The 17,416-nt window shown below is 41.5% G+C and overlaps 1 protein-coding gene across 1 annotated transcript; it reads right to left on the bottom strand.

Moving 5' to 3' along the window:
- Positions 1-786: 786 nt before the first annotated feature.
- LOC310930687 (FYVE, RhoGEF and PH domain-containing protein 6-like) lies at positions 787-15,553 on the bottom strand. Its single transcript, XM_083893729.1, has 21 exons — positions 15,453-15,553; positions 12,294-14,325; positions 10,476-10,653; positions 10,312-10,373; positions 9,917-9,947; positions 6,155-6,306; positions 5,270-5,426; positions 5,037-5,124; positions 4,586-4,636; positions 4,426-4,484; positions 4,256-4,327; positions 3,885-3,953; positions 3,427-3,510; positions 3,256-3,335; positions 3,060-3,162; positions 2,830-2,976; positions 1,727-1,832; positions 1,541-1,635; positions 1,311-1,445; positions 1,061-1,200; positions 787-958 (listed from the first exon to the last, which is right to left on the bottom strand). Exons 1-21 carry the CDS (start codon positions 15,460-15,462, stop codon positions 922-924), a joined length of 3,888 nt encoding a protein of 1,295 aa, XP_083749855.1. The 5' UTR covers positions 15,463-15,553; the 3' UTR covers positions 787-921.
- Between the last annotated feature and the right edge of the window lie 1,863 nt (positions 15,554-17,416).

Raw genomic sequence — 17,416 nt, 5'->3', positions numbered from 1 at the left:
GACCTTTTTTTTCATGATTTTTACGACTTCGCACACGCGCAGATCCAGTGGAAGCCGCTGTCCACAGCCCGCGCCGTTTTGTGTAAACATCAGTTGGTATTAGTCATTTCGCTCAAGCTCATTATACACAGCATCTAAACATGGATATTTACATGTTTTATCAATTTCGAACAACTGATCTGTAAAGCAATGTTTTCTTTCAAAATGTATTTTTTGGTGTTTTAAAAAAGTTGGAATGTTTGGTCCCATTTGTAAAGCCGAGGACAACAGAAGTACTGTGAAACAAACATTTATTAGTGGCATAACAGTAAAAACAAGATTCAGGGAAATTTAATAACATTCATTTACAATCTTCTCTATTTACAGATGCTGGAGTGTGTCAGAATATATAACCTATGAACAGCCATTTGAATCACTTTAGTGCAAAACAGTGAATAATCAACAATATAAAGTGTGTTTCTTATCGCATTGCGTGAATAATACTAACTTATTCATAAGCAACATCTAAAATGCAATTTTTATTTTGACCCCTGAACAGAATATGACAGTATTTATCATTAAAAATATATCGATGGGGGCTTTTATTGACAAATGTGTACTAAGGGTATCCAAGCAGGTTATTATACAATTAAATTAAAACCAGATCTTAAGTATAAGTAAGTACAAGAAAATAACTTGAATAATTTTCCTGATGTAAAAGAATCACTTTAATAAAATAAAAAATAAAAAACCATAATTTCCACCTTTACACGATTGCTCTAAAAAGAATATAAATGTCACTACAATAAATGGTTAAAACAATTAAATAACTTGTATTTACATCTAATATACATTTTACAGAATTCTGACAGCAGCACTGAGGTAAAACATGGTTAATTAAAAAAAGAAACATGTTGAATAACTTTACACAGTTTGATGATATTACAGAACAGTGGCTTCACCGAATGAGCTGATCCACCTATAAAACAAAGAAAACAAAAGAAAAGTGTCATTATTATTTGATGTTTTTTTCTCTCCATCATTTGAAATAAAGAGTTGAGCATCCCTCTATATACTCTACCTCTGAGCGGTCTGTATGTCGTCAGCTTTAAAACTGTAGTAAAGTGTGTTTTTGTGGTAGAGTTTAAATTGTAACTTCTGAGATGAATCTTCTTTCAACACAAATCCTAACAAGGGCTGACTCTCCAAGGCTGCCACATCCTGCATGAAGACAATTAAAATACAAATGTAATACAGACATGGAATTAATTCCCATCAGTCCAATTACATCATGACAATGGGATTTTTTGAGATTATGTGGGGACGTTTACCTCACTTGCAGCATACATGTACAAGACTTTGTTTTTGATGACAAACCACAGCCTCTTCCCCTGCTTCTTATTGCCCTTGGACCGGAGGAGATGGAGATATCCACTGATAGAGGAATTGTCTGTGTTTGCCGTCACCTGAAACAAGTATGATGAACCCACGTGATGAGATGCACAGCCGATATAAACAACAACAACACATTCTGAAGTGAAAAAAAAGTGCGGGCCGCCACCTCTTTGAGAGCCGCAGGTATCTTTTTATGCTTCCTGGTAAAGCCAAAGGCACCTCTGCTTCCAGGGGAAACCACAGAAAACGAGGACCTTTCACCTGAATTTTCACAAAATGATGATCAGAACATGCAGTTTAATACACAGAGAATAAGATGTGAGGATGAGCGTTTGAAAACGGTCGCCCTTACTTTTCTGCTGCTGAAGAACAACGTAACATTGGTCACACACTCGCGCTAACTGGTTCTTTAGGTATTCAAGGCGATGTTTTTTGGAGGAACAGGACTGGCACACCACCTGATAGGATGATAAGAGTATAATATAAACAACCTTTCATACCAATTAAAATGGGATGGATGAGGCAGATTAGACACTTTAAATTGACTGTAGGTGTGAGAGTGGATAGTTGTTTGTCTCTAAGTGGCCCTGTGATGGACTGGTGACCTGTCCAGGGTGTACCCTTCCACCCTTCTACCGTCCATCCCTCTTCTACTGCTTACCCAATTTTGTTTATTTTACAAATATGCATATATATATATATATATATGAAATCCTATCCTATTAAAGCAGACCTGAGACCGGAAGTTCCAATTAACACTGTTTTTTAGTGTGTATCTGCGTCATTACCTCGTTTGCGAAGCCCTGAAGTTTCGGAACAAACAGTTCAGCCACTGCTGAGAACGCTGTGTTTTATTGTAATCTCGGGCTCAGCGAGATCGCCCTTCTGGTTACATAAACAGCATTTCTCCTGAACAGCAGATCCTCCTGCTCCGGGCACATCCGGTTGCATACATTGAACCGCAGAAGAAGAATAACATCCGTTGTGGAGGTGTTTCACGAGCGACAGTGTCTTCTGACGCTGGGTCTGACTTCAGGTCAAAGTCATAAAAGGGACTGCGGCGGGGAGTCGTGACTAAACTATTTTAAACATTGTTAAAACAATGTTTTGATAATGAGTAGCAGTGCATCCACCTTTCCAGAGGGGGGAGCTGCGCTTCTGAGAGCTGGTGTGGTTGGGAAGGCTCTACGCTGGCTGGCCAATCACAACACAGTCTGTCTTCTGGGTGTGAGATTTCAGTCTGAAACACCGCGGCTGAGGACAGCGTCAGTGAGGAGAGATTTCTATTGGCAACTAAGCAACTAAGAGGTTTTTGACCATAAAAACAAGTTAATGTATGTAAGTAGACCCCCATAACTAACATATATGTGCAACAGGACCACTCTGTGTGAGCTTTGAATCATATCCAACATATGAGCTTTAAATATGCTGGTAGGTCACATTTTGCCACCTTACCTTGCCACATGCACGACAGTGGTGTCTCCTCCATGCTATGGAGAACTCACAGGTGCAGATCATACACATTGTGGTCCTTGGGTCGGGGATCCATATTGGGGCTTTGGATCCCAAAGGAGCACCATCACCACCATCCGACAGGTCGACCTGGATATGCGAGTTATATTGATTAGCAGTTCTAATAACCCAACCATCACTGTAGTAGTAGAGTGTTTCTCAGGCTGTTTTACCTCTTCTGAAGGTTTGCCATTTATAAAAGTGATCTTCTTCCGGGTGTAGTCACCAATTGCTGTGGAGATGGCCACTAACCATTCATCACGCTCTGTGGCCGAACTGTGAAGCAAGAAAACAAGGTGGAAGACACATGAACTAAGATATTATGTGGATATCAATTAGATATGTGGCTTTCATTTTCCGATCATTTACCTGGCAGAGAGAATGAAGGAGCGCTCCACACTCTCAATGTTCAACTCATTCTGATAGGCCTCTTGACTTGGTTTGCTCACCTGTAATCATTTTTTCCAGTGTGAGCAGTGATACCAGTGATGATACGCTTGTGGAAAAGATGAAAAGTGAGAGTAAATGAGAAGTTCTCACCTTCATCCCTGCCAGACACAACATGTTCTTCAGCTTGTACTGGCCTGACTGAACAGGAGTGGTGTACAACAGCATGTCGTTGAACTAAAGGAGAAACGACATACATTTTGTTCTGTCTTTTCTTGTTTGGTTATTGATTTCATGTTATTGGTTTGGTTTAATTTGCCCCTTAACTTGCAAGGTAATCAAAAAAGTTTATGTGCATCATCAAAGGCTTGACCTCAGCAGAGTCAAAGGATTCTAATCTACAACTTCCATAGGATCATTATAGGAGAACAATAAATAAATATACATGGATGAGAGTGTTTTAAAATGAAAACCACCGCTAAATTAGCGCTAGACAAGAGCATCTCTTAGCAAAATGAGATAAGGCTGCAGACTGAACACGTCACACTCGTAATCGTATTTCAAAAGCAGGAAGTGAGCAAAGGAAGAAATATTGTCGGTGTGTGTTTTACCAGGAAGAACATTCTGGGTTGCATGACCTTCCTCGACAGCTTCATCAGGACACCCTCTTTCAGGAAGATCTGCAGCACAAACATGTCACAGTGAGACATTAAATCACCTTTTATTAAATGAGAAAAGTTTGGTTTCCCATTCCCGTCATAATACTCATTACTAAAAAAAATGTATTACCTAACTTTAAAGAGGATTCTGAAGAGCCTGTTCTCAAGGCCAAGAGTGAACTTTGGTGAATTTTAACCATTGAGTCAACATAAACAAGTGTCAGATTCAAATTTTAATTTAAAAATCTACTATTCCCGGACATCTGAGGAAACTTGCTTGCATAAATGTTCTAATATTAACAGAAATAACTCGAAGTTCTTACCCGCCCAGGCTGGACTATCTCATGATGTCCATTCAGACTGCACTGCACCCGGATCAATTTCTGGAAATTATCCTTTAAAAGGATTTAAAAGGAAAAATGTTAAGCTCAGTCATGAGTTTGGAGCATTTAATGACGTCAATATTCTGACTGTCAAATTTAACATTTCTCACCCCTTGTTTCATGATGTCATTGGCATGATTGGCTACCTCTTTTACTAAAACAAGAGCAGCTGTGAAGACAAAAAAAAAACACACGACAAGCAATGTTTTAACTCCACTGACACCGTCACATTTTAAAGGACAGGGTGTGTGACAGAATTTTTGTTTTTACCTTGTGTGTCCTTGTAATCATCCGAGTCCTCAGACAGGTTTTTAAGATAGTCTGAAACAAATTTACACACAAACAACTGTGTAGTAAATTCCACGGACATAATCTGAGATTAAAATCCTGCACGAAAAAGGTTCTGCAGGTTACGTAAAGTAATTATCAAAGGGCGACGGGAGTTGCATTCTTAACATTCTGGCACTGAGCGTCTGATACATTAGACCCATGATGACCTAAGTCCACCACTCATGTTAAAGCTTGTGTTATGTCACTAAATCGGATGTAAATCTCAATGATCTTATTATACGAGGACTGAAGGAGCAGGGCAGAACTTCAAAGTGTTTTTTGTTTTTTTTTCTGTACACCAGGGGGCAGCATAATGCCTACAATGACACATCTGCAGAAGTCATGTGTACTGTGATTTGAGTAAGTCAAACTGATGTTTGCTAAGAATTACCTGTGAGCAGCAGCTGATACTGAGGAATCCTCTGAATAGGTTTGAGCAGGTAATGCTTTATAGCCAAGCCAGCACAGCGTGGAGTGGCCTTGAACACAACAACAACGACACACGACAAATGTAAACGACACCGTTTTCCAGATACAAATACACCTGCACTTCCTGTGCACATGCATAAACAAAGAGACACACCCCGCCCCCCAGACAATAACTAGTCAAACGAGCGCTGTTACCTCAAATTCACGTACTGCAGCTCCAAATGCCAGGTTCCTCTTACTCTGCTCTTCCAGTAGAGCCACATTCTTGTCAAACTCGCGGATGTATGTCGAGTACATCTTCAGATAAGGCCCTTTCTTCAGGAAAATGTCAGCGAGCTGTGCTTTCTCCTCCCTGTACGTGGAATGAAGGGAATTGAGAAGAAGTAGATGCTGTGACACCACATACTCTGCACATAATGTGTGATTCCCCATATAAATAATTGTTGTATGACTAAACAGACAGACTTGGTACAGTTGAGTGTGGGTTTAGTTACACCGACAGTCTTTTGCTGCTGTCAGGCAACTCCATGTTTGAAGGGGCTAAATTTGATATAATCTCATCATATTTTTAAATTGTAAGTTGACATCAATGTTGTTTACAAGATGTAAAGTGATAAATACTGTAACGGCAACGTTTAATAATAACCCAATGACAGCTGGAATGTTAAATATGTTAAATAATGTTAAATAAATCCACACGGTACAGGGTGTAAGAAAAAGTTACACGTCTGGACTGACTGGAAAAGACAGTCACTGGTTGGTTTGTCTGTTTTGGGAAACTGTAGAAATGTGGCGGCACAAGATGGTGGCCTCCATAATCCAAGGCTTTTGCCTTAAGTACATATTAAAGACTTAGTCTAAGCTATAAAAACCAAACTATTTAGATTTTAAAGGGATTATACACATACAAACATACTTATGGGTGGTATATTTAGTTTCTGCTTCTTGAGACCTGTTACAAACTGGACCTTTAAATTCTACACTAGATATTTTTTATCTGTTACGAAATGCAAATAGCTGAGTTTTACGGGAGCTTTAAGATTCTGTGAAACACAGATGATGATGGAGATGATGTCGTACCATTTGGTCAATCTCTGCCTCAGCTCTTTCAGCAGGTCCTGGTTGAGTTCGTAGAGTTGCGGGAGGGAATACAGGATCTGGCTGAGGAGACGCTCCTCTATCACAGGCTTCCCATTCTGACGAGACGCTTTGGACACCGCCTCGCGGAAGTCCTTTTTTTAGACAAGGAAAGCAGACAGAGTCAAGAGAACATACTGGGGAACTGTAAGACTGATTCATCGTCCAAGAAACATAAAAAAAAACTACAGCAATAGAAAATATAATGCTCAGCAGACAGATTAGACATTAGATAAGCTCCAGAAACAGGACTGATATAAAGATACACAGAAGAACATGAGAGTGCCATTTCTGCATCTTTTCTGATGACATAGAGAGTTTTGGCACTTTATGTGGAGGAGAGAGGGACTCAGGGGGCCCTGAAGTCCAAGCAGCTGCTCCACTATTCCGATATTTTTCCTACTACGTTATTCATCACCATATTTTAATGAGGCCCTGAAGCCACCTAACACTGCTTATGTTATGTGATATGGCTTAATAGGGCCCCTTAATCATATACAATGTGTTATGTTATTCACTCCTTAAATCTGAAAGGGGCCCCTGAGCCAAATAACACCGATTATTATGTGATGTATAGGGCCCCTTAGGCTTTATTATCCACCCCCGATGTCTCGACGGGGCCCTCAGTCGTAGTGGTGATTTTTATTTAGTTAGTTCTTTTTTTGTTTAATATTTTACTGACTACTGGAGGAAATGGAGATGGAAATTCTTAATCCACAAAAGTAGACTCTTCAGAAATAGACCTTGTTTAAATAATATGAAGTTGAAATGACTTCGTAAGTCAATTTTAAAGGCGCCATATGTAAGAATGTGGCCAAAAACGGTTACTACACTCAAATTCAAAATTCTCTTTTAGGTCTTTTAGGTCTCGTTTTCTCCGCCATTGTAGCTCAGACGTACTGTAACTGCCAACCCGTGGTTGGTCGGCAGCTGAGACTCTACTGACTGCAATGATTGGTAGACGGCAGTAGGTGGCGCCACATGTCAAAACATGATTTCAAAACATAAACATGATTTGCAGTCTGCAAAAGATTTTTTAATGCAAATATTTTGTCTGTACTGTTATTGTTTATGAGTTCAGTTTGTTATATGAACATTATTCTTGAGTCTCTGTGACATATTAGGAGGATTTTATGATCAGTTTCTTTAGATTTATTACATAATGCACCTTTAAATGATAAAAAGTGAATTATATCAATTATCATTGAATTACCATTTTAGAGTTTAGTTATTTATTCATAGTTTGTATTTCTTGTTCTTCAGGTTTTAAAACAGCTGAAAGGTGCATTAACACCACCCTTCCTTGTTGCTCTGCCGCTGGTGTGCAAAGAAGTCTTTGACATGGTCGGCATGATTGGAGGATGCAGCCTTGACTAGATTCGGACACAGCTTGTGATTCTGAAGCTTTTGCCATTTTTAACGCTGTTTGGGTTTAGTTAACTGATTTTTGCCTCAAAGCTCAAGTGGTGCCTTTAATTTTTTTAGATTTTTAGTTGTTACTACCAGTTCATGGAAAGATGGCCAGTTGCCTTAGGATGAATGAACAAACAATAAGTCATCTCCGCATTCTTATGTGTATGACTGTTGCTCATTACTGGACTCCATTCACCTACAGAGACACAACAACTTCCTGTCTGGCCATCACCCATGACTCAGTCCTACTACATTTTTCTTTCATGACCTCAGTCTCTCCACATCTGCTCATATTTCTGCATTCATCCTGTCCAGAGAAGGGGCCTTAACCTTGAATTGACAAAAATACTGCAAACACATGGCTCCGACTGAGTGATGACCATGTGTCAGCCAACTGTGTGTAACAAACTAATTGTGCCTGTCTGCGTTTGTTCGCTTCCATATAATAATCCATATTTAAGTATTAAAAATGTGTCAACATTGTGGCTTATATATGTTGAATAGATCATTTAAAATATTTATCTATTCATTTACTTATTTGTATTTACTGGTATACATTTTGTTGACTGGTTCCCATAATTTTCCACTTATTGCCATGACCACCATGAGTGTGGCACTCACTTATGGCCTGACAACCACTGGATGGCTAATTAGTGTTATATTTATTACACACTTCACAAGGATTTGTCCTTAAACTTAGGTTCATGACCAGAAACTTCGATAAAGCTATACTATTGGCACTCCTTTTACCTGCAGCTGTACTTTGTCTTTATTGGGATACAATAACTGTGGTCATACCATAACACACATATAACACTGCTCATATACACTCCCTCACTGTGTTAGCATTGGCAGTACGGTTGCCAACTTCCTGATAAAAAAATAGGGAACAGTTATACTGTTTACATATCGCACTTTACACACACATCTAGCTGATATACCCTCACACGCGACACATGTACACAGTTGAGTAAAAATATTCAGTATCTCAGTATGTTATCTTTTCATCCCGCCGTGTCTCCGCTGTTACGATACAGAGGACACAGTGAATTGGCCGACCAATTAAAAGTGCCCATTTTCTATCGGACAGTGATAAATGACAGACAGATGTAGAGGGTCTGACAACAGGAGGATTTATTTTCCCCTCATTTCTGTCACGTTTTGCACTGACTTGATTATCAAAAATAAGGAACACGTCTATTACCTGTTCAATACGGAACTAATCCTGATTTTGTGGAACGGTTGGCAACCCGGATTGTCAGTATAAGAGCTAACGTATGGTGTGAAAACGTCATCGTACAAGCTTAAGGGCAAGCATTTTAGTTTTTAGTGAGCGCGGGTGACGCAAGTCATGATTAAACCACTTATGAAGCCCTTTTTTTTTTATACACTGCCTTTTTTTGTTTTATATAATTTCGTGTCAAGCTGAGAACCACAGAGAGAGAACGTGACTCTGTTGAAGTCCAGACGTAGGTGTGGTGTTACTCTTAGCTCAAGCTGCCACTGAAAATAGGGGGGGGAAACCATGAGGAATGTGGGACAAGACTGAGGGGAGTTGGGACTGCAAACAGTCTTATCCTGAACGGGGTGTGCCCCACTGGTTTGCAAAATTAAACCCATATGGAGAATGTGGACTGTCACGGTAGACCAGCACAAAATAAAATATATACAGAGCAACAACAATTTCTGCTCTTATCTCAACAAACACGAGGCCTGTTTTTGTGTGAAGGAAATAATAGAGGGTGATGAGTGGGTGAGGTGTGGGTGAGGTGTGGGTGATGTGTGGATGAAGTGTGGGTGATGTGTGGGTGAGGTGTGGGTGAGGTGTGGGTGATGTGTGGGTGATGTGTGGGTGATGTGTGGGTGAGGTGTGGGTGAGGTGTGGGTGAGGGTTAGGGTGATGTGTGGGTGATGTGTGGGTGAGGTGTGGGTGATGTGTGGGTGATGTGTGGGTGATGTGTGGGTGAGGTGTGGGTGATGTGTGGGTGAGGTGTGGGTGATGTGTGGGTGAGGTGTGGGTGATGTGTGGGTGATGTGTGGGTGATGTGTGGGTGATGTGTGGGTGATGTGTGGGTGAGGTGTGGGTGAGGTGTGGGTGAGGTGTGGGTGAGGTGTGGGTGATGTGTGGGTGAGGTGTGGGTGATGTGTGGGTGATGTGTGGGTGAGGTGTGGGTGATGTGTGGGTGAGGTGTGGGTGATGTGTGGGTGAGGTGTGGGTGAGGTGTGGGTGAGGTGTGGGTGATGTGTGGGTGAGGTGTGGGTGATGTGTGGGTGATGTGTGGGTGCTCTTACAACATGAAGCAGCTTCAGGACATCAACAAACCTAGAAAAGCAAACAGGGGGGGAAAGGTTGAATGTTAATTAAAGCAATCGGGTATAATTATTCATTCTAAGTACAGGGAAAAGTTTAACAACTGTGGTTTTATCTGAGGTTTTGCATTTTGCGTTTCGGACCCCTTACAATACAATTTATGCAAAATAAACATTCTCTAGTAAACTGTAAATAGTGGCATTTGTTCTGTGGTCACATTTATAGTAACTTTAGAGAGGTCAATGTTGTGAGAAACACAGAAAATATAATTTTCACCTCACACGTGCTTGGGTGACGGCAAAATGCTTGGGCAAATAAAACCAAATACTATCATGGCTGAATCCCAGTGGTAAAGAGGAGTAGAAAAGACTCTTACACACTCTCAGAGCTCATGATTTCTGTGGCAATGTGATGAATCTTGCTCTTCTTTTGTCCAACCTGTGTTTGAAAACAGTATAAAAACACATATTTTACATGGCTAATAGCAAACCACTCACAGCACACACACACATGCACCATGACACACTCGGCTCTACTCACCAGATTCTCCTCTGGCTGCTCAGCATCTCCTTTACTTGAAATGGAGCTGCTGTCATTCTCAAACTCCTCATCCGAGAACGAGGTGTTTGCCTCGAATTCATCATCATCGTCGTCATCATCATCATCATCATCTGGGGGGACATCGCCCATTGGTGCCATTTCCTCACTGGCAGAGCTCCTGTTAAAACAGCAAACGCGTTAAATCGATAAAGAAGAGGCAGCTGTCAGAGAGCATGAACAAACTGTTCAGGTGTCTTGAACACACGAAACAGCACAGCTGCAGAAACACTGAAGGCAGCCGCGTCACTCACCATTTGTCTTTCAAATGGCACATTTACAGAATAAAAATTAAAGGTGCCATATGTAAGAATGTGGCCATAAACGGTTACTACATTCAAATTCAAAATACCAAGGTCTTTTAGGTTTCGTTTACTGACGTAACTGGCAACCCGTGGTTGCTCGGCAGCTGAGACTCTACTGACTGCAATGATTGGTAGACGGCGGTAGGTGGCGCCACATGCCAAAACACGATTTGCAGTCTGCAAAATATTTTTTTTAATGCAAATATTTTGGCTGTACTGTTGTTGTTGGTGAGTTCAGTTTGTTATATGAACATTATTCCTGAGTTTCTGTGACATGGATTCTATGGCCAGTTGCTTTAGACCCATTACATAATGCACCTTTAAGGCTACAAGACAGTGTAGTTGTTATTTATAAGACAACATGAAAAACAACACCTATGTCAGCATATCATCTGTGGGGGTTTTTGTGGGTTTTTTTGTCAGTCCAGCAGTATTTCCTGCTAAGATCGAGAAGGAGTCATAAACAAATAACACACACACAGGAAAAGGGAGCACATGATGTAGCCGGATAAAAACATTTAGTGATAACCATCACCATAGTACAGCACTGGCCCAGATGTGTGTGTCCAGTCACAGAGCAATGGTTTGGTTCAAGTCCAACTGAAGCAAATACCAACTCTGACTCACCACTCACCACAATCATCACACTCTTTGTCAAAATGAACACCGCAGCTGAATAGTAAGCAGATAAGGAAACAGCGAAGGTGAAAACAACAGCACCTCCCTGAAGAAACTGCTCTGTTTGTGAACACGTTTTCAACATGTGATTGTTGCACTGTTTGAACTATACAGAGGAATGACACACTAAGCTGCAGTGGCATTCACACAATGTGCAATTCTACTTTTCCGAATGACTTCTGCTTAGTGGGCATTCATAACACAACACAAGATTATTACTGAGGCAATTTAGCACCAAACAGTTTTTGTTTTCGAGGAGCCAGTTAACCTGAATATAAAAATGTACTGTGCCACCAGCTACTGTTAATGACGGTTTAGTTTTAAATCAAACTGTGAAGGCAAAACTCTCTAAAGCTTTTCAAAGCTTCTCCATCTGATAATTACTTATTGTCCGTGGTGTCTATTTGAAGAGAGTTTTACATTTTTAGGTCAACCCGCAATCCATCAGCCACAGTCTTTGCAGCACACGCTTATCACCGTAGCCTATTCGTCAAACTCCCCAGACAGGAATCTGCAGCGAAAGACAATGGCCGTGTTCATACCTTGCATTAACGTGCAGCTTAGGTGATCCGATTACAAGCATGGCGTCTCTCTCAATTATACTTCCCATACTATACTATACTACCTGATTTCTTCAACAGATAAACGGTTTAGAAGAAACCTCAGGTGTTTTCCTGTGCTGTTTCTTCTTTCAGACAACAATCACCTCATATTAACACATTAATTAAAAGTGAAGGGTGTGATCTAGAGACAGAAATGATAACCACAAAAAAAGTACCTCTGTGTTGGTGACTGACAGAGCTGAATCCCAGTGTGTTTCTCAAAGGACATGTACGGCTCCTGCTCCTCGTAAATGCCCTCATCGTTGTACATTTCGTTGTTCCACACCGTAGGCTGTGAGAGGGAGGCCTGAGGAGACGCCTCTGCCTCTGCCACGTGAATGTTCATGTAAACTGGTATCTCCTCATAGTGACGGATGTTCTCATAGTAAAATTCTTCCCCGTCCACGCTTTGCTCTACTCCGATTAGAGGGCAGGAGAATTTGCGTTCACCCCTCAGATACTCTGGGGGATTCTGAAGCACATCGTTTTGATCGTCAACACTTTGTTCATGATCCTTCACAGAGGAGTTTGTGCTGTGGCTTCCTTTAGCAATAAGCTTGGGCAGCATCTTCACCGAGAGCTTTAAGTCCTTCAGTTTCTGGAAAGAGTTCTTTCTCTGTCTGTTAGAGCTGATGAGGTCAGCACCGGAGAAAGACTTGGTGGCTCTCAGTTTGCCCAGGCCGGACCGTGGAGGCTTGATGATTCCAGCCGTAAGTTGGTGGTTATTGTTTACTTTCTGGTGTGGAGGCAAAGGCAGCTCCCTCTTTGCTCTCTCCTTCAAAACAACATCTGGACTGGGAAGCATCATCCGTCCTCTCTCAGTAACTCCTGATTTCTCCATTTCCTTCTCCTGAAAGGAATCCTTCTGCATGCGTGCCATTGGGCTGGAATGTCTCTGAGGCTTCTTTGGACGCATTTTGACGGCCCCACTCTCTGCTGCCATAGTGATGGTAGGAGGCTGACAGATCTCCAGTTGATCAGGCAAACTGCAAGAAGAATGACAGTATATGTGTTTGCTGTAGACTCCCTCCTGATCTTCCTTTTCTTCCATTGCCTTCTCCACCTCTTTGTACTCGTCATCGACTGATATCTCCATCTGATAGATACTGCTGTCCCAGCCCAGATCTTCCTCCTCCACATCCTTTGCGAGTGCCTCAGTTGGCACTTGCTCGGGTGCGGAGAGAAAAGCCTTCTTCTGGGGTGGAGGAGCTGGTGGAGCACATGCTTTCCTCACAGACAGAACAATTGGCTGACTGTTTGCTTTAACAGGTACACTAACAGATAGGGAAGAGCTGTCCTTCCACTTTGACGGCACCTTCACCTCTCTGACGTTAACGTTTCTCCCTTCCTGGCATATAATCTCTTCCTCCTCCTTCTCCACCTTTTCCTGAGGGGCAAGAGCAGATGTCCTGGGTTTCCGTGGCACGGGGACGGGTTTTGTATGGGCTGGTTTGGGTTGGGGCACTGAACAAATAGCATCTTCCTTTGGTCCGTGCCCAAGTGAACTCTGAGGTATGACATTGCCATTTGCCTCATCGCTCCATGTTCTGTGAGGGAGAGGCTGTTCCCTAATGTTCACTACAGGACTGGAGGCACCGATGTCTGTATTTGAATTTTTGTCCAAATGAAGCATTTCTTGAAGAGGTTCATGCTGACTGAGGTGGGTATTGGCAGAGGGAGGCTGAAGAAGAGCATTTTGTGGAGAATTATCGATCACATGGATGCTGGCAGTGTCTGTTCTTTCTTTGCTATCCTCTGCACCTGAAGGTCCATGGAGAATCTTTCTGCCATCTTCATGTTTGCCCTTGTGCAATGTTTTCAACTCCTTCTCCACTTTGTTTACGACTAAAGATGTGTTCCTGACGCACTGACAGTTTTCGCTGCTGCACAAGCAAATGGGAATAATATAGTCCCAATCTGGCTTTTTGTTTTCTTGCTGTATTCCATTTTGGGAGTTCAGCAGACCAATGGTCTGAGGGTCTTCTGTTACAGATGTTTTATGAAGGCTCTTTGAAGTGATAGCTTTGGATTCCACCGTAGCAGTAAGTTTAGAGAGGCATGGTTTGGGGGCCAGTATTGGTTTAACTCTTCTCGCCGTGCCAGGAGAGGGCAGGGAAAGGCCTTCTCTTCTGGTCGTCGAGGGAGAAAACCCAGGCCTGTGGGACTGCACCACTTTTGGTTTAGGGGCCAAAGGTGGCTTGTGCATGCCTTAGAAGAGAAAAAATAAACAGTTAGTGATTTTGAATAATAATCAGAGCCTTACTGAAGCTGTATCAGCAACACAAAAGTATATCATAATATCTCAATATATCGTATGTTTGCTGTATTTTCAGGCTGGTGGATAACTTTTCTGATCCTAACCTAGTGACAGCTTAGTGTAAAACTACAGTAAAGTATTAATCCACCTCTACATGGGGTTCAAATATCACATGCAGCTCTGTAATCCATCTAAAAGCCCTCATCAACAAGCAGAGGAGGAGGAGGAGCAGATGGGAGATGAGGAGTGGGAGAAGGATGGGAGGAGGAGGGGATGCTACAGTCACGTAAACTGGTACATCTGTCTGAACTGTGGCCCTAAAAACCTTCTGTGGTGGAGTGCCGGGAAGGGTTGTTGATGTTTTTCGTCTCCCTCAGCAAATCGCTTATTTCTCTATTCTGTTCTGTGCACACTGGCAATTCTACAAGAATGATCTCATGTCATTTAGCACAATGAGTCAGCGAGTGTCAATGTGTGATGTACAAATATGTATAAGTAAATGTGATGATGGCCAGAAATGTGGCTGCTCAGTGCGAACATAGATAAATACACGTCTGTCGTGTTGAGCTTGTTAAACCGTTTCAACTTAAACGTAAAAGAATACTACTGAGCTATACTGAAGGAGTTGGATTTATATTATACTACTTAACCAGTGCCAAGACACACACCCACACACACACACACACACACAGCACTGACTTCCATTAATTTGAGCTTAACCAAAACCCTCATCCTTAACTTTAACCATGACCAGTTCATGTCATACACCGACCTTAACCTCACTTTAATCTTAATCCTAATTTACACAACACAATTTATTGGGTTCTGCCTCATTAAAACCAGACTTTGATCCCCCACGAGGACACTTACAGAAGTCCCTGTGATGGACTGGTGACCTGTGCAGGATGTACCCCACCTAGGTCAGCTGGGATTGGCACCAGCGACCCTCGTGTGGAGGACAAAGCGGTTGACAAATGGATGGATGGTCCAACAGAGGTGGTCAAAAAAAAAAAAAAAATACGAGTGCGCGCGCACACACATACACACACACACACACATAGAGAAAATACAAACTTACCTGAGTTCATCGTCTCTCCTCGCGCCTCTCTTCCGTGACTTGTTGTGTCAGTCGCGCGCCATCAAACCGCCATTTAAGTCCGAGTCCGTCTCTCAAACCAAAGTCACGAGTTAAAACCTCGACGTGTTCTTCGAGTCCGTCCGTGGAACAACACTTGTGATCCTGTAGTGAAGCGTTCATCCACAGCGCGGCTGCACTGGCTGCTCCTGTTGTTGCTGCTGCTGCTGCTGTTGCTTCACATGTCAGCTGTTTGTTTTCACTAATCCGCCACTAGAGGTCCTTGGAGGCCCAGGGCAGCTGCGGGACCAATTAAAAAAAAAGAAAGAATAAATAAATAAATTTGATTTAAACTGCATGAGATACAACTTTTATCAAGAGAACATCCTGAATGTTGTGATGTTGTGAGAGTAAACAGCAGTACTCGCTAACACCAGATTGCTCAACTTAATTAAAAGTGTTTTTCATCATAATCTTTCCGCATACATCATCATTATTCTTTTAAAGAGCATGTCTATGACTCAGAGGCCAGCCGATTATCTGCATGTCATATTTGATGAGGAAGTAAAACTATAAAAAAAACAACAATCAGCCATCATCAGCAGCAGGAGCAGCAGGTGACGTCATCAGTTAAGCCTTTCTTACATTCTTACAGGAAACGGCACTGTTTACCAGGAAGCTAATGGATAATAGCAATTAAATATAGCATTTAGCAGTTAAACTTAATTATGCTGATGATAATAATAATAATTAGAAGAACATAATCATCAACAACAACAACAACTATAGAAAACAGACAATTCCTGTCTCCAACAGTGTTAGTAATTATTTATGTTTATTTATTTACAACGGGACAGCACATATTAATGAACATATACATGCAAATATGCAAGATTATAGTCACGACGAGTCAGTTTTCAACAGATTGATAAACATGCGATGCAGTTATGATAGAGTGCACAATAAAAAACAAGAGAGAAAAAATGGAATAAAGGAGATAACCTGGTGAGGTTATGTCAGATTGTGGGGGTAGTTCTGACTGTCCAGTAACCATGACTACAACAGTGGGCTAAATAGACATCTGCTGTGGCATGAGTTTACAAAATATTATGTAAAGTTCTTCACAGAAGAGACTTATCTTCTTACATCTGCAGTTGGCTGCAGAGAAAATGCATATCGGTATTAGTTATCGACCCAGTCACTACACCATATATCGGCATATCAGATCCCTACCTACAGTTTTAAATCACTACTCAGAGTGTAATGAAAGGAGCAGGAGGAAATGCCAGCATCTGGTTTTAATGCTGGTGTGATGCCTCAGCATTTTTTCAGTGTTTCTTTTTGTCTTGGAACAAACCATTTGGCAGATAATTCAATCAAATGCCCTAAAAGAACACAATGTTAATTGACAGCAGAGTCAGACTAAGGATCAGAGGTGATGAAGATTTATGACACTTCATCACATGACAGAAAAAGACGTCCCAATATTCATCCAGAGCAATGAACGTCAGTCATTAACACTTCATTGGTCTTGGATTTTTCCACTACTGTCGGCAGTATTACGTCATTTCCTCTTTTAAGTGATGCACTGTGTGCATCTGTGGCTGCAGGGTTTCACATTGCACCACTGCAGGTATACTGTCTGGACAGAATCAAATGAATAAACTCCAGTCAAATTATCTACGATTTGTGATGATCGAATTTAGATTTGTTAAATTGTGTAGTTGACTCACTGAAGGTCAAGGCCTCTTATCTGTTGTCTGCCTTGCTTTTGGAAATGTGTGTTTGAAGGTCCTTGACTGATCAGCTGTGACCAAAAAACAGCATCCTCTGATGAGCATGTGCAACATTGACCAGATTAAGTCACACTTTTGCTGTCATATTTAAAAAAAGAAAGAAAAAAAAGCCATAGTCTGTACATTTTTATTTAGATTATAGAGAAGTGGATGGTCACACAATGATTTTCT

The sequence above is a fragment of the Microchirus variegatus genome (assembly GCF_963457635.1).
Source record: "Microchirus variegatus genome assembly, chromosome: 8".
NCBI lineage: Eukaryota > Metazoa > Chordata > Actinopteri > Pleuronectiformes > Soleidae > Microchirus > Microchirus variegatus.
The sequence above is the reverse complement of the archived record's forward strand: the minus strand, read 5'-3'. Positions and strand labels throughout refer to the sequence as shown.